This window comes from Hyaena hyaena, unplaced genomic scaffold (assembly GCF_003009895.1).
Source record: "Hyaena hyaena isolate Hyena2069 unplaced genomic scaffold, ASM300989v1 scaffold_177, whole genome shotgun sequence".
Taxonomy (NCBI): Eukaryota; Metazoa; Chordata; class Mammalia; order Carnivora; family Hyaenidae; genus Hyaena; species Hyaena hyaena.
The window spans coordinates 723,738-745,837 of NW_024080810.1; the positions used below are offsets into that span (position 1 = coordinate 723,738).

Below are 22,100 nucleotides of genomic sequence, written 5' to 3' on the forward strand. Positions count from 1 at the left end.
TTCCTTTCAGGGTTTGGGGAAAATGTAAATGAGATGATAAATATGAAAACCTCAGTAGGCTCAGTAGGCTCCTAGTGGCTAAATCTGAGCTCTTTCACTTCAATTTTAAACCAGTACAACTCATTTCACACTTTTGACTTCTAAAACTGTAAGATAATAAATTTATCTTGTTTCAAGCCACAGAGCTTATGGTAATTTGTTACATCAGAAATAGGAAATCAACACAATCAATAACACAAACTGACCACTGAAGAAATAGACACATACATAGAGGCTGAGATCTTAAGTGCACAAAATAAGTAGAAATGCTTCTATGGATATTTCTAATTAAAAGTATTTTATTATTATTAATTTAATATTTAAGATTAAGGTGTCATTTTTGTAATAATAACAACTTATATCTTATATAGCAGGTACTAATTTAGATACTATACATCAACTATCTCATCCAGCTCTCACTACAATCGTATGAATTTTTTTTATTTCACTATCCAGAAAGCAGCAAATAGACCTTTAAAATGTTGTCCAAGGTCATGCAGATAGCCAACAACAAATGAGACATACACCCAAGACCATCTAACTCTAAAATCCAGGTTTTTAACCAGCTTAACTTTTTATGACTATTTGTGATAGTTCACATTTTATTTAGTAATGCAGAGGTAGACAAGGCAAGAAATATGCTTATTAAAGGGCATTATAGAACCTAGCTTAGAAGAAACCTAAAAGATCCTTTAGTGCAAATATCTATTATATAAAAAAAATTTTCAATATTTGAGTAACCAAATTCTATATAGTCTTTTCTTTCCTTCAAAGTGCATAATTTCTCTTAATTCACTGTAAATTCAGAATATATGGCTTTCTCTTATGACCTTTTTACCTCTTATGACCTCTTAAACATAAGAGGTCATAAGCTTTAACATAAGCTTGATTACATAATAATATAGCAATAAATCACAATATGTGTTGAGTAGACGAGGCACAGAGAGATAAATGTCCCAATATTTGCTGAAGTCTTCAGAAGTTAAGTCAGAATTGCTTTGGAAATGTAATCAGTAACTAATGAGCACTTCTGGGTCGCTTTCATTAGTAACATGAGAAGCATAAACAGACAGAAATTATTACCTGTGGCAACATGACGTCCCATTCCAAATATGGCGTAAATGATGGCAGGGAACAGAGACCCATATAAACCGAACACGGGGTGCACAGATGAGAGAATAGCAAAGGCCAACCCTGTCAAGCAGACCCAGGTAGTTAGGATCATCTTATAACCCCAAGATATAGTCCGCTACAAAGTACAAGGGATAATGGTTTGTTTAATGACAAAAGGAACTATGACTTCATTATTCTACTTGCTCAGTGAGAGACTACATTACAATCCTAAACTACAGAAAAACTCCCTTATTTAGTTTATATTTAAATTTCATTTTCAAAAACTATTAGTTTTGGACCACTACCTTTTCCCCTTGATTACAGAGATGTCTACAAGAAAACTTTGGTTCAGAGAGCCTTCCTGGTAAAAGCAATAACATCACAAGCAAAATATCTTCACACACACTTCAAGAAGCATTTCTACACTTTGTGGCATTATTTTACTGGCACAAGAGCATCTGTGGGATAAGTAGGACTAGCAATGTTACCACTGACAGATGCAAAGCTCATTAGGCTGAGACAAGAAGGACACACACTCAAGGTGGCCTGGCTGGCGGCTTCCTGGCTGGCCTCACATCATGTATCACAGTGGCAGGGCAATGTGTGAGCCTGCGCTCTCCCCATCCTGGACCCCAGCCTATTTCAGACATAGTTTCTTAGAGTGAAAGCAATCAACTTTTTTTATTCAGACAGTGAGAAGTAACTCATAGCTGTTCATTTTTATTCCTCATAGACACTACTCCCTACGCAGTTTTTATGTTACATACACATAGAAAATTTTCTTAGACATGTCTAAATGACCACAAGTGGTTTAAATGTGACCAAAATATATGTGAGTATGAACTCATTAAATTGATCATGCTTGTGGCTGGTCCTTGGCATTAAATGATTAGTTAAGCTAGATTCTGCATATCTGTTCAAGTCTACACAACTTACTGATAGGCATTTGATTAAGCATAATGCACTTTATAAATAGGGTACAAAGAGACTTGAGGAAGGGAGTGGAGTTAGAAACTGGATTACCTGAATATAAAGTTAATTCATTATTCACACTATGGAGCCCAACAATATAGTTCCAAGATCATTAGGTTTAATTTCTTTTTAAACAAATACACTCTAGTTACACATCAAATATGGGGCGCCTGGGTGACTCAGTCGGTTGGGCATCTGACTTTGGCTCAGGTCATGATCTCATGGTTCGTGGGTCCGAGCCCCGCATTGGACTCTGTGCTGACAGCCAGCTCAGAGCCTGGAGCCTGCTTCAGATTCTGTGTCTCCCTCTCTCTCTGACCCTCCCCTGCACACTGTTTCTCTCTCTCTCTCTCAAAAATCAATAAAACATGGGGCGCCTGGGTGGCTTAGTCGGTTAAGCGTCCGACTTTCGCTTAGGTCATGATCTCGCGGTTCGTGGGTTCGAGCCCCGCGTCGGGCTCTGTGCTGACTGCCAGCTCGGAGCCTGGAGCCTGTTTCAGAGTCTGTGATTCCCTCTCTCTCTGACCCTCCCCTGTTCACGCTGTCTCTCTCTCTCCTAGAAATAAAAAAAATTAAAAAATTAAAAAAACTATAAAAAAATCAATAAAACATTAAAAAATTTCTTTAAAAATTTAGTTACACATCAAATACTTTTTCAAACACTACAAGACATTTTAGCTTCAGTTAAAATACATAAAAGTTTACCAATGACCAGTCCCTTATTTAGTTTTAAACACTCATCTGGATTGCTATTTACTTACAATGTCTTCTTAAATGTCTGATGAAAATAAATAATGATTACAGAAGGGTCAGTGGCAGAGGCTGTTCTAGAATGTCATACAGACAGGATGAGAGGCAGCACTCTGGTTATTGGGAAAGATGGTGTTAAGTATCCCCCAGCCCACTGGAAGCCCCTCCCGGCATGTATAGCTCATGCAACTTTGTAAAAAGTGTACATTACATCAGCCACTGAGGAAAGCTAGAAAATAACTTTTCTCATTCATTTTCAAATGAGTTACCTGAAAAAAAGTTACCCAAGAGACAGAATGCTAAGTGTTTCCAGGTAAGAAAAAAATGTAGACCACATTTCAGAAAATCACCCAGATCTACTAAATCAATGATGGGGGCAAAAGGAAATTGCATGCAGCATCTTTAACAAGCGCCTCTTGGATGAATTATATGCATGCTAAATTTGATAGGAGAGGACCTATTTGACCACATTTTTATTCTACCTACAACAACAAATGTACAGACTGAGCTAGAAGCAGTGGGGTCCTGCCTCTTGCCTCGTAAGTAGCTACCTCTTTATCTGTTTATTTTATTGCGATAATACCTTTCTCTCTCTCTCTCTCCTTCCCTCCCTCTCTTTTCCTCTCCCTCTCTCTCTGTCTTTCTTTATCCCTACAGTTAAAACCTATGTATAGCCAAATCAGTTCAAAAACAGAATTTTTTTGGATCTTATATTCTTACCAAATTAAAATGGGAATAATCATGTAAAACATGTTAAACTCAAATCTTTAAGAGATCTCAAAACCTATAAATGCAAAATATCACTTCAGTAGATTCTACAAAAACAACCTGAAAGACCAGAAATCCTGTAGTCATGTCCTTCATTCCATCTGATACTGATACTGAGCTTTTCCTTTAAGCAACAGTGTCTTTCACCCTCATCTGGAACCTGCTTCTCTAAGACAGCAATGAACGATGGCCCAAATAAAAGAGGAATGGATGAATATAGATAAACAGAGCTTTAAAACTTCAAATACTCCTTCCACAAATAAGAACCATAAAACCCAAGCCATCCACCCACACACATCTCCAAAAGCACAGGTGGCTGGATAAAGTTTCCTTATTCTGATTCATTTATTATTCTGGGTTCACAAAATAAGCCACATACATATTCTGATACACACACACTCACCCAGCTAAAATATGCTAAATACTCCAAAAAACATGAACATATTCACTGGCTTGAAGTCACTTACAAATTAGCCGAATTACCTACACTCTTTCCATGTTTCTAAAACAGGGTATTCGCTAAATTACGAGCAGAATTACAACTCTCTAACTCTACTATTTGGGGAGGAAATAATGCACATGCTAATAAGTGTTTGTATTACCAATCTAGTTGAGATTAGAGGAGAAGAAGACAACAAAAAGAAGGAACAAGAAATAAAAACAAAGTACATTTGAGGCCACAGGGTGCCCAAAGGGGATATGAAGGAAACAGAGAGCAAAGGGGAAAGGGAGAGAGAGAAAAGAGGGAGAGAGAGAGATTGGAGGAGGGAGCCAAAACCTTAAGGTCTTTAGAGGGCTGATTATTTTTAAAGATCAAAAAATCATACATTGGTTATGCAACTCTGCTATAACCATGAAAGAATGGTCACTTCCTGAAGCCTTTGAAAGATGCAGTTTTTAAGAAAATAGCTTCTGTAGGTGTAGTGATGGCTATTCAGTACAGGGATAGAATAGACTCCATATTCCCACATCAATAGCATCAGTACTTTCAGGGCTCATGAACACTACCAAAATTTCAAGGGCTCCTGAGCACAAAGTCAAGCATTGCTGACTAGTCCCCTTGCCTCTTCAACCCAGGCAGGCTGCCTTGTGTCAGACCGGCTTCCCTAAACACAGCCCCTGACCCCTGAGGGAGACGAAGAACAAAAGCCATCAGTAACTCTGTCTCTACCACCGCTCCTACTACGCTCCTACTACAGCTTCTCGGCCGAGAGGCCTAGAAAGCCACTCAGTCACTACTGGTGAGAAAGAGAACTGTTTATCACAGAGAAGATGATGTTTTATACTTTAAGATACAGATTTTTATTTCCATTTCAGCCCAGTCTTATCTGGATTTACCTGATAGCAATTATTCAGAAACTCAAAGAAACCTGGCACTGCAAAAGATCCTGTCTAGAAATTAAATAACGTGTTGGAAGTTGGGGATTGGGTGCTGGGTCACATGTGGACAGCCACTCTGCTGGAGACTTTATGTTTTGTTGACTCAGTGACCTCACCTGTTTAGTCGAGGTCAGGCAGCTAGGACTCAGAGCCAAAGGTTTTACTCCCCTTCCAACTGTGGTTTTAAACCTTTTTTTTTTTTTTAAAGAAAAGTTTGTTTTAGCTTTAAAACTCTGTGAATTGGGTTTTTATACAAATACAATTTAATTATCTCATTAATCTCTCCAATTTCCAGTATACCAGAAAGAAAATATTTGCAAAACTGTCAAGAAGGGTGAGCCCAGGTGTATGGGCTCATGCAAAGCCTTAGAAGCTCCTGGCCTCTGCCCCCAGCCTGCAGCTAGCTAGCTCACTGAGGCTGCTGCCAGATCACTCAGCACTATATGCAAATTAGAAAAAGGTGTCCCCTGAAGATATGAACAGACACTTCTCCAAAGAGGACATCCAGATGGCCAACATACACATGAAACGATGCTCAGCGTCCCTCCTCATCAGGGAAATACAAATCAAAACCACACTGAGATACTACCTCACATTGGTCAGAGTGGCTAAAATGAGCAAATCAGAGAACTCTAGATGCTGGTGAGGATGTGGAGAAACGGGCACCCTTCTATACTGTTGATGGGAATGTAACCTGGTACAGCCCCTCTGGAAAACAGTGTGGAGGTTCCTCAAAAAACTAACAATAGAACTCCCCTAAGACCCAGCAATAGCACTGCTAAGAATTTACCCAAGGGATACAGGAATGCTGATGCATAGAGGCACATGTACCCCAATGTTCATAGCAGCACTCTCCACAATAGCCAAAACATGGAAAGAGCCTAAGTGTCCATCACCTGACGAATGGATCAAGAAGATGTGGTTTATCTATACAATAGAATACTACATGGCAATGAGAAACAATGAAATCTGGTCATGTGTAGCACCATGGATGGACCTTGAGGGTGTTATGCTGAGCGAAATAAGTCAGGCAGAGAAGGACAGATACCGTATGTTTGCATGTATAGGAGGATTAGGAGGAACTTAATGGAGGACCGTGGGGGAGAAGAAGGGGTAAAATAGTTGGGGAGAGGGAGGGATGCAAACCATGAGAAACTCTTGAATGCTGAGAACAAACTGAGGACTGATGGGGTGGGGGGAGGGGAATGGGGATGATGGGCATGGAGGAAGGCACTTGTGGGGATGAGCACTGGGTGTTATATGGAAACCAACCTGACAATAAACTATTAAAAAATTTTTTTTAATTAAAAAAAAAGAAAGAAAGAAAAAGGTTTCCCCTGCTGGATGATCAGCCCACCTTATTTGTGACCTGTGTCTGAGGAACTGCCCCGCAGAAAAGCATAGAAAGCTTTCCTTATCTTCTGCAAATATGGGAAGCTTTTAGTTTGGTCAGGCTCGAAAATATTCCTGCTTCAAAATTATGTTAAAGCACTGTATTCAATTTAAGTTGCCACGGAGAAAACAAACATTACTTTTCAGTTCTCAGTGCTAGGTCCACAGAAGAATTATGGCATTCGGGTATGGCTGAAGGAGGAACTCTAGAATTTGAGACATTTATTTTAAAACCAAAGCTGAGCTTCTTATCCTAATAAGTCAAACCACTTAATAAATTGTAGCATTATCCAAGAACCACCCCCTCAGTAAAGATACTTCATAGGAGCAAAAGGTAATAACAAAAACCTAATTCTTTCTTTTTTTTTTTTCTAGGAGAGAGAGAGAGAGAGACAGTGTGAGCAGGGGAGGGTCAGAGAGAGACGGAGTCACAGACTGAAACAGGCTCCAGGCTCTGCCAGGCTCTGAGCTGGCAGTCAGCACAGAGCCCGACGCGGGGCTCAAACCCAAGAACCGTGAGATCATGACCTAAGCGAAAGTAGGACGCTTAACTGACTAAACCACCCAGCTGCCCCAAAACTTAATTATTTCTTATAAATACCTAGGGTTTGGGAGTGGAAGTGGCAGAGTGATGTCATGAATATTGAGCATCAGAAGTATTTTTTGGTTCATTTCAGAACTTATTCTGAGCCCAGAATGGCTAAAGATAGAAGCACTTAAAGTTCTCATTCCAAAGAGTAAGGGCTAAGTATCAATAGTTCCGTGAGAGAAAGAGAAAGTGTTCAGAATTTAGAGAAAGTACTCACAATAAGGCTTAAAGAAAGGAAATGAAAGATTCAATCCTGTGCTGGGTTCCTTAATCACTGACTTAAGGTTCTTATGAGGAGCCTTGTTAATGAAAATGAAAGGGCAGCTTGTACGAATAAAGGAAATGGAAGGCAAGGTGAACCCAGGTTACTTTTACAGGTTAACAATTGAAAAGGAGAAACCACTGCCGGGTGAAATAAGGCGGTGTGCAGTTCTGTTCTCCCCACCTTCCTCCCTTGCTGTCCCTTCCTCCTCTCCTTTCTTTCCTCCCGAACTTCTCCTTTCCTCTTTCTCTATATTTAAAATAATCTCACATTTTCTCTGATTCGGAGAAGGTGGTTGAAATATCTGGAATCAAAACATTGGGGCAGTGGGAAGATAAGAATATTGTCACTACAAATGCCCTATGAGCTACACATTGTATTTCCTCTTCAAATACATTTGCCCCAGGAGTAAAAGCAGAATTGGCACATTTATAAATCGAATAATGAAAACTAATTTAAAATATGTGACCATACACACACACACACACACACACACACACACGCAAAGTCAGAACTCACACACAGTGTGGACTGTTCCCTGGCAGGTTACTGGCGGGCTGAGCGAAGGGAATTTCATAGGTCACACACACCACCAACATTTAGGCCCTCAAGAGAAGCAACACCTAGACATGCCCTCACTCCGTCTATGGATTCTAGTGGGGAAAACCTCTGGGTCCTTCAAAATCTAAGTCGTTTAGTTTCTATGACTCCTACATACTGCGGAGAATATGCACTTCTCAGTTTTAGATAGGGCACATAACCTTTATTTGTAGAGCAAACGAATGGACAGGGCTCCAAGCTGACCAAAGCCACCAGCACAGCTTCAAGCCCCTTGAATTTGTCCCCAGCCAGACTTCACTGATAAGGAGATACATATGGAACACTGCGAAGTCTCAGTATTTTTGTTCCTCCTTTACTCCCATAGGACGAAATCCCTGTCTACAGCATGGGGATAATGTCATCACCTGCACCCTGGTTCAATAGGTCATTAGCTTCCGTGGTACAACATGTGCTGTTTTTAGCCACCCATCTCCATTTTCCCTTCCATCGGTAGCAGGAAGCTCATTTACTTCAGGAAGTCCCTCCTTCACCCACAGAACATGGGCCAAGAAAAGGGGCGTTGACTCCGACCCCAGGCTCTAGGTGGGGACACATGGCTCAGCCTGGCTGATTGGGGATTTGCATTGCCTTCCCCAAAGCATCTGGTTTAGAAAAGAACATGGGACACATGCATGCTCAGTGAAATTCCATTTCACTTTTAATTACACTTTTATTGGAATTGCTAAATGAATTCATAATTACTTAAGAATATATATCTAATCCTTTGTATTAAAATACCTTATGTAGTAATTAAACAAGGAAATGACCTGAATAGTCATCAATATAGAGACAATTAGATGAATTTTAATATAACAGTGCTATGGAATATTACACAGCTCTTGGAAAGAATGAATTAGATCCATATCCACTAATATGGAGACATGTTGATCATATATTGTTAGACATGACAAACAAGTTGTAGGCTTAAATTTTTTATGTAATGCTTTATGTAAAAATCCAAGAAGGAGATGACACATCCTTTTACACATCTTTGAATTTTGTTTCACCTTGTACATTAAATTTATAATTCTATACAACTTATACATTTTTGATAGAGACTTCTAAAAGCAATCTGGGCATTATCCTGAATTTTACAGTAGTCATTAGATTTTTTTTTAATGGAAGCAAGGTGACAAGATTTGTTTTTTACATTTTTTAAATGTTTATTTTTGAGAGAGAAAGAGATAGAGTGTTAGCAGGGGAGGGGCAGAGAGAGGGAGACACAGAATCCGAAACAGGCTCCAGGTTCTGAGCCATCAGCACAGAGCCTAACACGGGGCTCAAACCCACAAACCATGAGATCATGACCTAAGCGGAAGTCTTACACTTGACTAACTGAGCCACCCAGGCATTTTTTAAGCAAATTAGTGCAGCAATTACATGGAAGATGCACAAGATTGGAGGAAGGAACAGTTAGGAAACTACGGCTGATATACAGGTGGTAGCAGCAGGGGAAGGAAATGTAGTTCCACCACATATAAAGAGGCATTACACACACACAGTTAAAAAGCAAATAAGTTCCCTGGCCTATGGCTTTAGCACAGAACACTTTCTTTCCAGAACATGTCACAGGGTCAAAGGTGACTGACCGGATGTGAATAGACATGACAGGGACCTCTGAAAGACAGCTAACATCCTGGTTTAGGCCCAAAGAGACTGGGCAGGTAAGCGTGAGAAGCCTGAAGGCCTGGTCAACACCAAAATTTGAGGAGTGAAGGAATTGCCAAATGCAAAGGAAAAGAATTAGAAAAAAAGGCATAAGGAAGCCAGGGTCAAAGTCTGTGGCAATTCCACAGAAACAGTACACGTGGGAAAGAACAAAAATATCCTTTGAATGGGATAACAGAAGAGCCACTAGTGACCTTAGACTGAGCACGTCCTGGGGAAAAGGGGTAGGAACCAAGTGCAAGAAGCTTAAGGAATGGATGTGAGTGCAGGGAGAAGGGGTGGGAAACATGAGCCAACCCCTGAAAATCCCTATTAATGAAGAAAAGAGCAAAAGGCTTGGTGCCGGATGGAGACATGGGGTCAAGGAAAGTGGAGTTCATTTATTTTCTTGTTAGTTTTAAGATAGGACACATATGAGCACTTGGGCAGTCAGGTTTTATTAGCCCTAAATCTTACACATTTTGAAAGTCTTCCTAAAAAACTTTTTTAAAGTGAATTAAAGAAATAAATTAAAAAAAAAAAAAAAACCTGAGAAGTAGCATAAAGTTAGCTGCGAAGGTGAATATTTATTTACACTGAGAAATCATGTTAAATTATAAAAAGCTGACAACCTCCATGATCAAATGTCCATAAAAAATAATATGCTCTTTTTATTAACTTCCTGTTATAACTCTGTACTTCTTCTTCCCCTTATAATTGCAGGCTGTATATTCTTTGAACACTTCTTCATCTAAAAATCTTTTTTGTAATATTTTCTATAGAGAGAATGGAAAGATCAATTTGGCTTTCCTCTTGCACATCACACATTTCTAATATATCATGTCTAATATATCATGTCAGGTGTTCTTGGCCTTGCCCATCTTGCGCAGCCCGGCAGGGGCTGTCTGACTTCATGCGGTGCAATCTGACAGCTTCTCTTTTTCTTACCCTAGCATTTCTCTGTCGACACCTGCATTGAGAGTCTGCGAATGCCCAGACTCTCACATGTTAGCTCAGAGGAGCACCCAAGGGGTGAGCCTTTGACCAATGACAAAGTAAACTAGTGAATACACATTTCCATGTTTCTCCCCACTGAACAATGGTCTGGAGGTGCAGTTGATACTTTCTTGGGGCCATGGCCCCCATGATAGAGCCACATGCCACCCTTGGAGGTAGCCAGCCCCATACCAGGCATCGGGGGTCACCCTCATTCCTGCCCTCTGGGCTTGCATTCCCTAATTATAAAGTTGCACAGAAGCCCTCTGACTCGAGTTCCAATTTCTGGGGAATCAGACTAAAATACCATGTGTATTTAAGTTTGTTTTTGACTACTGATTAGAAATTTTTATTTTAGCTTTATGACTAGTTACTAATATCACGTGTAATTCAAACTATCAGATTAAGAAAGACTCTTTTGAGATTCTTGATAGCCGTAAGATTTCAGGGCATTTCAAGTTTTCTTGTGCAGAGACTTAAATGATATTTGAGAATTGCCAACATTAATTAACAGTTTCTTGAAAATGCCCTTGTTATATTACTGTTTGATGAGTTATTTTATCTTTGTCACCATCAGCCATTTGTGGCAACTTCCCCTTAGCCAGATCCCCAAAATATCTGCAGCCATTCCAATGCCACTAAACATAAGAGGTGTGACCCAAGGGAAGTCGAGTTGGGAAGAGGCAGTATTCTTACTCAACGTCTGTTAAAATATGTCACTTTGGAATTTTTACAAAAATACATGACCATGTAAAGACAACTAACCTTGGAAGAGGTACAAGCAAATGGAGATGCAGTATTGAACAGGGTGGATATTAAGCACGTACACACAAGTGTAATGTGTTTTATATGTGAAATTACTAAGAGTAACAGGAGGATAATTAGTCTTCACTGGAGAGGGGTTTCTGGGGGATAATGCCCTTGAGTGAGAGACCCAGCTTTTAAGACAGGCAAACAGGTCCTGGATGGCTCAGTGGGTTAAGCGTCTGACTCTTGATTGCGGCTCAGGTCATGAGCTCAGGGTCGACGGGATCAAGCCCTGTGTCAGCCTCTGTGCTGACAGTGTAGAGCCTGTTTGAGATTCTCTTTCTGCCCCTCTCCCCCTCTCAAAATAAAGAAACATTAAGGAAAAAAAAAAGGAAGGTAAACAGGTCAAGAAAATATCTTGCGAACATTTTGAAAGTGTGGATTTTATTCCCTACAGAAGAGGAGTTCCTAAGGATGCACTATAAAGGCTGGCCGCAAAGCTATCTATCACTGGAAGTACCAGCCAGGGAGGAAGAGACACACTGCTGTATTAGAGGAAGGGAAGGGGGGAAGGAGAGATGATAAAGAAGGGGCCTGATTTCATGTGGCGATCAAGGATCACAGGAACCAGAGCCAAGTGTGCAGGTATAACCTCAAATATACATGACAATGTCATTTCTTTGTTCCTTCTTACTGTATTTATTTTGGAGTGTGAGACCCACTAATTAGGATGAGAAAGAGACTAAAACAGCAGTCCCTGGTTTCTCTGTCTTGAAGTAGGTCAATTTGAAGGACTTTTTCCAGATCACTTCCATCTTTTAATATTTTTAATACAAGAGTTGTTACCTATGTTCAAAAATAGTAATTTTCAGAGGAAAAAAGAAATAATGCCTTAGCTTTAGTGACACAATCATATAAGTAAATATCAGACCATGCATGTGAGATTATATCACTTTTTAGGCTGTGATGGTGTAAACCATTTCAAAAATGGATTATGCGCAGCCATCACGCTCTGAGAGGGTTAATTTACTACTTAGAGATAATCCAGCTGCTTCCAGAAAAGATTCATTAGCTCACCAGTTTCAAGGGGCTAAGTATGTTAAGAGCAAACAGTAGGGCCCACGTGAAAATGAGGAAATGTTGAGCAGAGGAAAGGCACCCGTCGCTAATCTCTGACTGCAGTCAAAACTGAGGAGCCCTTGTCTGTGCAGACCAGCGGTGATAGCCGCAGTCTGGGCTGGCACTCCCTTCTCACACAATGCAGCCTCAGAGACGCAGGAGGCTTGCCCACACAAATCGTACCAAAGCAATAATGACCCTTCTGTCTGCTGTCTGCACAGTACCATCCTCCAGCAATAGCCCCAATTTACACACAACATTCATGCACATAGTACCTGCAGATGTTAAATGATACTGTCTAGCAACTGATAACAGTAATAGCTAGAAGCACCCATCTTGGCAAATTTGGGAGGGCAGCCTTAATTCGGGCATTAATTTCAGGCAAAACTGATACTTTCCATCTTCTTAGCTTTCTTTTATCCTCAAGTAGCACAGCTAAAACCCAGATGTAGAAAAGTGTCTGCCTAGAATGAGGCACTTTCCAGGGCTCCTGGGTGGTTCAGTCAGTTAAGTGTCCGACTTAGGCCATGATCTCACAACTTGTGACTTCAAGCCCCGCATCAGCCTCTGTGCTGACAACTCAGAGCATAGAGCTTACTTCAGATTCTGTGTGTCTCTCTCACTGCCCCTCCCCTACTCTGTCTCTCAAAAATAAATAAACATTTAAAAAGTTAGAATGAGACACCTACTATGTGCCAGCCACTTGAGATACATCAATTAACAACCCAGATGAAAATCCCCACCTTTCTAAAATTTACATTCTCATGGGAAATAGAAAGTAGCAATTATAACATTGAAATAACAGCATTTTTGAATATTTGCTTTGTGTGGATTCTGTCCTGAGCACTTTTTTCCTCTCATTTAATCCTCAAAGTAATTCTATGTACTAGGGGTTATTATTCCCACTGTACACATAGGGAGACTTCATCTTAGAGCAGAAAGAACTTGTCCAAGTGATGTAGTTGGAATTCAAAACTGAGGTCTTTCTGATAGGTACTCTATAAGTACTTATAACCTTTTATTGTATATCCAAATCCACCTTCAATTCCTTTAGAGATGTAAAGGGACATGAAATACGAACTATCAGGTCCTTGCCTGAAACAAACATTATCCAATGTTGAACAATTATATGTGGAGTTTATTTAATGATCAGTGTGATCAAAGTTCAGAGAAGACAGAAAAATATGGGAGCCAAAACCACAAAGTTTTATTGGAAGGCAAGAATTAATTGAAGTGGAAGTTGAGGATAGACAGAATTTTTCTGTTTCACAAGTTGCCCACCTTCCTGAAGACTCGTAAAGCACTTTTTCTGGTACATTTATTATTAAAAATATTTTCCAGGGCTCTCATCAAGTTTCACATTTTTGGTTTATTCTTTATGTCCTGGGAACTCTGTGTTTCATACATCCATTTTATCACATCAACCACACTTAAAACTCTTACCCACTGGCTCCCAGAGCACCATGATGCTAATGGACCACATCTTCTCATTCCCCTTTGCTAGCTCCTCAGCCACTAAAATGTCAGTATTCCCCAAAGTTGCCTTTCTGGTTCCTCTTTTTGTTCTACAAACTAATCATGAATTATCCCATCCAATTCCATGACTATAACCACGACATATATATAAAACTGATTTTTTTACCCAAATGGCTAAAACATTTGTGTATACCTTGTGATTTTCTTGATGAGATTTTTCATCACCCCTCACAGTGACATGGAGCAGGAGAGCCAATTGTTTCAAATACATACATGTTAATGATATCTGTCCTAAACCCCAGACCCAAATGGACATCAACCAGAGATCCCATAGGCACTCACATAACAAATGCAAGATGGAAATTGTTCATTTTGGTCCCTCCCACCACCAATCCCTCCATAAGAACAAAACAGCATGCATTGAAACCAGAGCAAAAACACATACTGCTGTTCCTTATTTATTTATGCCCTATTTCAGAAAGGGAATCACCACTCATTAGTCTTCCAATTCAGAAACCTAGAAATTATCAACAGTGTGCTCTTTTTCATGCTTCCATCACAGAGAACACTAAACAAACTGAATCTACTCCATTTAACACTGGAAGACTCTGTCCCTTCTCTTTATTCTCCTGCCACAATGTCTGTCTCGGTCTGTTCAGACCATGGTGCTTCCTTTCCTGAATAGAATGTCTCCAAACTACTCTTTCCTAACTAGTCTTTTGCCTGTGTCAAGTATGTAAGATAAGCTGTTGCCAGAGTGACTATTCAATAACACAAACCTTTGTCACACACTGGCCTCCCTCAAGATCCACTAACGGCCTCCATCATCTTGGAAAGTAAGCCCAACCACTTTGTCCATGTTATTCAAGCTTTTTGTGATCTGGGCCCTGCTACTGTCTCCAGCTACAACTCCCACTAAATTAAATTACTGGTAAGTATTTAAACAAACTGTGTTCTTTTATTCTTTTTATCATTGCATATGTTTTTCTTCTATCTGTAGTGCCCTTTATCTATAAACTACCTGAGCAACACTCATTTAGCCTTCAAGATCCAGTTAAAGTATAATTCCTTCTTGCAGTTTTCTCTAACTACTAACCTCAGTCTCACTGCTGCAAGAGTTGATCACATCATCAGTGCTATTACCACACTTGTATATTCTTCATTTTTACTACTACCAAAATTATTATAAGTACTTTTGTGTCTGGGTTTGAACTAGATTGTGAGATTGATTGTTAAAAAATATAATAAGAATTATTTCCATTTATAAGGAAACTATTATGTGGTGAGCAAAATACTGAGATCTTTTCACTGGTAATCTGATAAAGACAGAAAGGGTCCTAGAAATGAAATGGTACATTTACACAGAGCACAAAGGGTATGAGGAGAGAAACAAAGGGTCAAAGACAAAAAACAACACTGCTTATCAGGTGGATAAAGGCATAAGCAAGGTCAAGTAGTCAAGAAGACTGTAAACAGTTCAGGAAATCAGGTTATTAAACAGTTTACTGCAGAGGCCAGTACCAATGCAACGGTATTTAGAAGGTACTGACCACACTGAGCAGAGTATGGTTGGGAGATTTAAGATTTCTCACAGGTCCTGATGTTCTTTCCCCTTGAACACTCTAGCTAAGTAAGTCTGAACAGGAATTGCCCCATGGCATCTTTCAGTGTGTTGTTTTCTTTCTTTTCTTTTTCTTTTCTTTCCTTTCCTTCCTTCCTTTCCTTCCTTCCTTCCTTCCTTCCTTCCTTCCTTCCTTCCTTCCTTCCTTCCTTCCTTCCTTCCTTTCTTTTCTTTCCCTTTCTCTCTTTCTCTCTCTCTCTCTCTCTCTCTTTTCTTTCTTTAGGACCAAGTTTCCAAACACACTTCTAGACAACATAGTAGGCCAGGGAGCAGCAGAGAACAAGAACTTTCCTCCCACTTTACATTAACTGCTGGTTCATGCTTCTTTCCTTACTTCTCTTTGCCAGCCAAGTGCATTTTCTCACTGCCTCCCATGGGCTCAAGTCCACCCACCAAAATATGACGCCTGTTCATACACTGGCTACTCAGTGGTTTAGTCAGGTGAGCATATGACTTCAGCTCAGGTCATGATCTAGTCATTCAGGAGTTCGAGCCTTGAGTCAGGCTCTGTGCTGACAGCTCAGAGCCTGGAGCCTGATTCAGAGTTTGTGTCTCCCTCTCTCTCTCTGTCCCTTCTCTGGCCATGCTCTGTCTCTCTCTCTTTCTCAAAAATAAATAAACATTAATTTTTTTAAAAAAAAATTAGAAAAGACCCTGAGATCTCACCATTCTGTTGGCTTCCTAGACTGTAACTCAGACCCTTTGTACCCAGAATCTTGGACCCAGGTTCTAATCCTAAGTTGCTCCTATATTTTATGTTAGCTTTTGACACTTTATTTCCCAGTTGTTCGTTTTATGTCCTGCTCCCACTGGTTGACATCCAGGTACTGAACTTTACACCCACCAGGATGAATCTGTACATCTTAACTAATCTTCCTGAGTTTGACCTGAATCCTACCTTCTCAAATGTCATGATTCTATCCATCTCTCCCAGATTATAGCCACAACCTCAGGTCAAAGGGTAAAGCAGAAGTTCTCAGACCCTTTCTCCCTACCACCTTCCACTTCCCCCACCCAAAAAGAGGGCTGCTAATTGGAGAGGCCAAAGTTGAACACTTACAAAGACTTACTTCTTTTGTTGTTAGTTTCAGGCATAAAATATAGTGATTAGACAATTCCATTTATTCAGTAATGTATCACAATTACTCAGTGCTCATTGTGATAAGTGTACTCTTAATCTGAGGACACATTTTTAATGGGCAAAGGTATGTCCACACGTGTACATATTTCCTCTTCCACTATTTCTTCATCCATGCTCCTAATATGATGAAAAGATTAGGGCTTGCCTCAAGGTAAGTTCTGATATATATCTCTCTCACTCTTTTTTCATAAGCACATCCAAACCTTAGCTTTACAAGAAAGAAGACCTCTTTGATCTCAAGCCTAAGTTAATTTTTTGCTAGAGCTATGCTTTAAACACTAAACACTAACACAGCTAATAAAGTGGGTCACTGATTGCCATTCCTTAAATGTTACCTGTGTATATAATTTCCTTGAGATGCTCTCCCAAGAAAGAGTGATTAGCAGAACTTGATTTCTTAAAGTGCCAATTCATATAATACCATATGTCTGTACTAATCAAGTCTTGCCAGCTTTTGAAGACTGCCACTTTGGTCTCTATATTGGTCTAGTTTTTACCATCAACTATTGGTTTCATGTTATATTATATAGATGGGCTTGTACTACTTTTCATGTTCCTAAATAAAAATACAGAATTCTTTGGCAGCTTCCTAGATTATACAACCTACTCACAGCAGAAAGTGGCTGAAACCAATACTCTTCAAACTTTCATTAAGAAAATGTTCCCACCCGTACATACCCACAGCAGATTGAGATCTTCAAGGCTGAATAAGAAGATCATATTCTCATACACTTTGTACAAATTTCTGAGGAAGGAAAAAATAATAAGGCCCTTGTGGGCTGGAGTGTTGTCTTATACTTCTCTGTCTCTCTCCAAGAACATAGCAAAATAGTGTGTATTCTTTCAAGTATGTTTTTTAATAGAAATGAATAAAGCACCCTAGGAAGACAGAATAGTATTCTTGAAAACAAAATAATTAGGTGGCACTAGGCACTTCCAAGAACTACACATAAGAAATCAAACCCAAACTGTGTGGGTAATGATGAAAGTTATTTCCCTCTGGTAACTGGTTTGTGGTGGTCTTAGAATTGTTATTAGCAAACCACAGTATAATCAGCTGTCTGGTTCACAGCATCAGTGGGCTCAGGGCTAAGCGGTATTACAAATGGGTCTCCTAGAATCAATTTACATACATTCAAGAACCATAACTATATGCAAACAAAATTCCTATAGACATATATTCTTTAGGTTCACAGACAGAGATCGTTAATCAAAGATCATTGGTTCTAATCACTGGAGGGGTTAAGGCAAATTACATCATTCTGTTTATCCCAGAGCTGTTATACAGTGGCATCTCACAAATGTGAAAATAAAGAATTACCAGGACCTAGAAGCTTCAGGATCAACAGACCTACAAGTTTAAATATCAGAAACAGTAAGAGACTGAACGTTTCCATGGGGGGAGTAGTCACCAAAAGGAGAGTGGTCACAGGAAAATTCTGTCCTGTCATCTCAATTATGATTTTTCACTGTCGGCAAACATATGAGTACCTACTATGTGCCAAATACTTTGATAGGAGCTGAAAGGGTTTCCTAGGACTCAGGACCTTCACGGCTGAAACCAAGATGGTTGGTCACCCTAGACTATAAATAGTCCTAACTGAGGCTAAAATGAGCCAATCAGAGAACTCTAGATGCTGGCAAGGATGTGGAGAAACGGGCACCCTCCTACACTGTTGGTGGGAATGTAAACTGGTACAGCCCCTCTGGAAAACAGTGTGGAGGTTCCTCAGGAAACTAACAATAGAACTCCCTTATGACCCAGCAATAGCACTGCTAGGAATTTACCCAAGGGATACAGAAATGCTGAGGCATAGGAGCACATGTACCCCAATGTTCATAGCAGCACTCTCCACAATAGCTAAAACATGGAAAGAGCCTAAGTGTCCATCAACAGATGAATGGATCAAGAAGATGTGGTTTATCTATACCATGGAATACTACATGGCAATGAGAAACAATGAAATCTGGCCATGTGTAGCAACATGGATGGACCTTGAGGGTGTTATGCTGAGCGAAATAAGTCAGGCAGAGAAGGACAAATATCATATGTTTGCACGTATAGGAGGATTAGGAGGAACTTGACGGAGGAACAAGGGGGAGAAGAAGGGCGGAAATGGTGGGGGAAAGGGAGAGAGGCAAACCATGAGAGACTCTTGAATGCTGACAAAAACTGAGGACTGATGGATGTGGGGGGGAGGGGGGGAGGGGCATGGAGGAGGGCACTTTGGGGATGAGCGCTGAGTGTTATGTAGAAACTAATTTGACAATAAACTATTTGTAAAAAAAAAACAAAAAAACAAAAAACAAAAAACAAAAAAATAAAATAAATAAATAAATAGTCCTAACTGAGGGGAGGGGGAATGAAATATAAAAACAAATGCAATTGCAAGTTAAGTGGATAAATAAAGGTACTATGTGAGAACAAAACAGAGGTGTCAAGCGCTTTGTGAAAGCCTGTAATCCTCAACCCTAGCTGCTCTTTTACTTCACTTTTTTTATTAGTTGAGGAAGCTAACGCCCAGGAAATTAAATGAGATGCCCTAAATTCTCCAGATATTCTAATTTAAATGGTCTAGGATTTGAGCACAGGTATTTTTTTAAGTGCCAAAAGAGATCCTAATACGCAGCCAAGCTAAGAACCACTGAGCTAAACCCAGCTCTGATATAGGCTAAGATAAAATCAGGTGAAGGGGACAAGGGGAAAAAGATTACCCATCTAAGAAGAAACAGTATGTGCAAATCTCCTAAGGGAAAACAAGCATGATCCTTTACAAAACTAAGAGCAGTTCCATGTAGCCAGAACATAGGGTGAATAAGATACGTGGCTAGAAAAGTAAGTTCCAGATTTTGGAGGGCTTTCAAAAAAGCCCTTGTTTTGAAGGGCTTTCAAAAACATTTTCAGAGTGCAATCCTGTCTAATGAGAGAAAAGTTTTATATTTATAAAATCTATTTATAAAATCTATATCCCTAACTACCTTCTAAATTGTGTTTGCTTTTATATTAAATATATACTTCCTCTGAATGCTGTCATGAATTTGGACAATCAAGCTGTCCTTGAGCTGAATCTGAGAATATGTATTCTGCTCTGGAACGGAAAAGGATGAATAACAGGATTGAAGTGGTACTGATATAAAAGGGTAGTGAGTGTTGGGTAATATATAAATTGGAAAGTCCATGGCCACAGAAAGGGCATGAGCACCAATCAACTTCAGCCTAGGGTTTCTGTTCAGGAATATGAGCCCTTTGTTATTGGATGATTAGATTTCAATACAGGGGGAAAACTGCTGAGTTTTTTTTTTTTTTTTAAGGTGTACGTATTTTTTTTTTTTAAACTGCTCAGTTTTAAAACAAAGTCTTCTGTTATTTAAATGTTGGTTCCCAACATTATACATGTCAATAAAAAACATCCCTGTAGTTTTAGTTCCAGGGAAGCATTTGGAGATCCAGGGAGCCATGAGGAAAGGGATGAGGGAAGGGAAGGGAAGTGAGAGAGACCAACAAGATGGTGTGAAGCAAGGACGCTATATAGAATGAAACACAAAAAAAAGGTCCAAAAACCATCAGCAAAGGTGTGGCTGAAGCAATTTAAGACAAAGATCTCCACTTTCTAACTCTAAAAAAAATGTGTTGCAGTTTGAAATAGATTATAGAGACACAAAGCCATAAACAAGAAGACATTCTAACTGGTGTGGAAGGAATGACGGTGGCTTTTAATGAAGATCAGAGCATGGGCTCACGATCAGAAAGACAAGTATTTAAGTGCTCCTTCTGCTTTATAGAAATCGTGTTACTTGGCACTACAACCAAACTAATCTTCCGTCCTTCATCTGTAAAATATAGATAATAATAGTATCAAACTTTTAGGTTATTCTGAAGATCAATTCCTATAATACACAATGAATGTTTAGTACCCTTTATGACATATTTTAAGCATTCAGCAAATGTTACAATATCTATTAACACTAAGGAAGTTGTCACAAGGACAATGGGCATGGGGTATATTTGAGAGACACTCAAAAGAAAGAATTTAGAGAATCTCCTTAATTGAATACGGTTGTTAAGGGGAAAAGGCAATTAAGATCATTCCCAGACTCCTGCATAGACAATTGGGTGGATGGGGGTGACTTTCAGTATAATGCACAACAGAGGATAAGGACTGATTCTGAGAGGGAAAATGATGTGTCCAGTTGTAAATATGTCCCTGGAGACATTAAGATGGTGTTCCATATGCAGCTGGATATTTATAGCTAGAACTAAAAAGAGAAACTTGGGCTAGAAATATATTTTTACAATTCACCAGCAGAAAAGTGGCAATTGAAGCCATGGGAATGGACTAGCTCATGAAAAACAAAATGTATGGGGAAAAGTTGATCAAGCACAAAGACTGGAGAAACAGACTGTGTGTTTTTTTGTTTATAGAAATGGTGTTAAGCTGAGGCAGACCTGTGCCGCTGAGCTCATGGCTACAGGGAAGAATAGAGTCATGCCTGGTGGGCAGACATCTCCAAGGTAGGAAAGGTTAGAAGTGCTCTAGGCACGCTTTCTTCTCTTAGACTCAGAATGGCAAAGGACAAATGTCCACCATGGTGCTCTGGGCAGGGGTGGTTAGGTTAGAGATGGCATCTACTGTGATGGAGGAGAGTAGAGCTGAGATGAAGGGGAATAAACCGAGTGAAGATGACTAAGCCTGGTTCCAAACCCATGGCACTCCATCTTTCCTTTTCATCGCCCCCTAGCCTTTAGTAAAATCTCATCCAAACATCTTAGCTGTGTGTTCCTTCCACCACATGGTGAAAACTATTGTCCACTGATGCTCAGGCCAGTGTTCAAGCATGCGTTCTCTTCCTCTCTCATCTAAAGCAAGTCTAATAGAGCACAGCGAGAAGCTCTCCAGGAAGAGAGCACAAACTCTGGTATGGGTACTTCTTCTCTATGGCAAAGCCCTCTTCCACTCTCAATCAGAATCTCTGGGTTTTACTTTATCAAGCAAGGTGACGTGTTATCATGGGGCTTAAGGGAGGGGCTGAAGGGAGGCTTGGGCATTCTGTTGCCCACGATCAGCTCCAGTCCTATATCTGTTATACTCGAACTAACAGGGAACAGAAGGCAGTGAGGGGTAAGAGATGGGACCTGGCAGAAAAAACCTCTCTTAGCAGTACTAGACCTGGGGGCAAGTCAGATCAAGTTCTGAGCCTCAAACCTCTCTTCTCAGAAACATGTAAAGTACAAGGATGTCTATCTTGCTGGGTTCTGTAGAATTAGAAAAAATTTGTGTAATATTTAAATTGTAACAATTCTCAAATGTGTAGTTTAATCCAACTTAAACCTAATTAAGCAATTTCATTTTTTTTAATGTTTATTTTTGTGAGCGAGAGTGAGAGAACATGAGCAGGAGAGGGGCAGAGAGTCAGGGAGACACAGAATCGGAAGCAGGCTCCAGGCTCCTAGCCATCAACACAGAGCCCGACGTGGGGCTCAAACGCA

General features: G+C 39.9%; 1 protein-coding gene across 1 annotated transcript in view; it reads right to left on the reverse strand.

The window, feature by feature from the left end:
* SLC26A7 (solute carrier family 26 member 7) overlaps positions 1–22,100 on the reverse strand; it is a 121,080-nt gene that overhangs the window by 91,175 nt on the left and 7,805 nt on the right. The window contains exon 2 of the mRNA XM_039240584.1: positions 1,123–1,233. Within this exon, the coding sequence (XP_039096515.1) occupies positions 1,123–1,233 (111 nt within the window). The remainder of the gene's footprint in view (positions 1–1,122; positions 1,234–22,100) is intronic.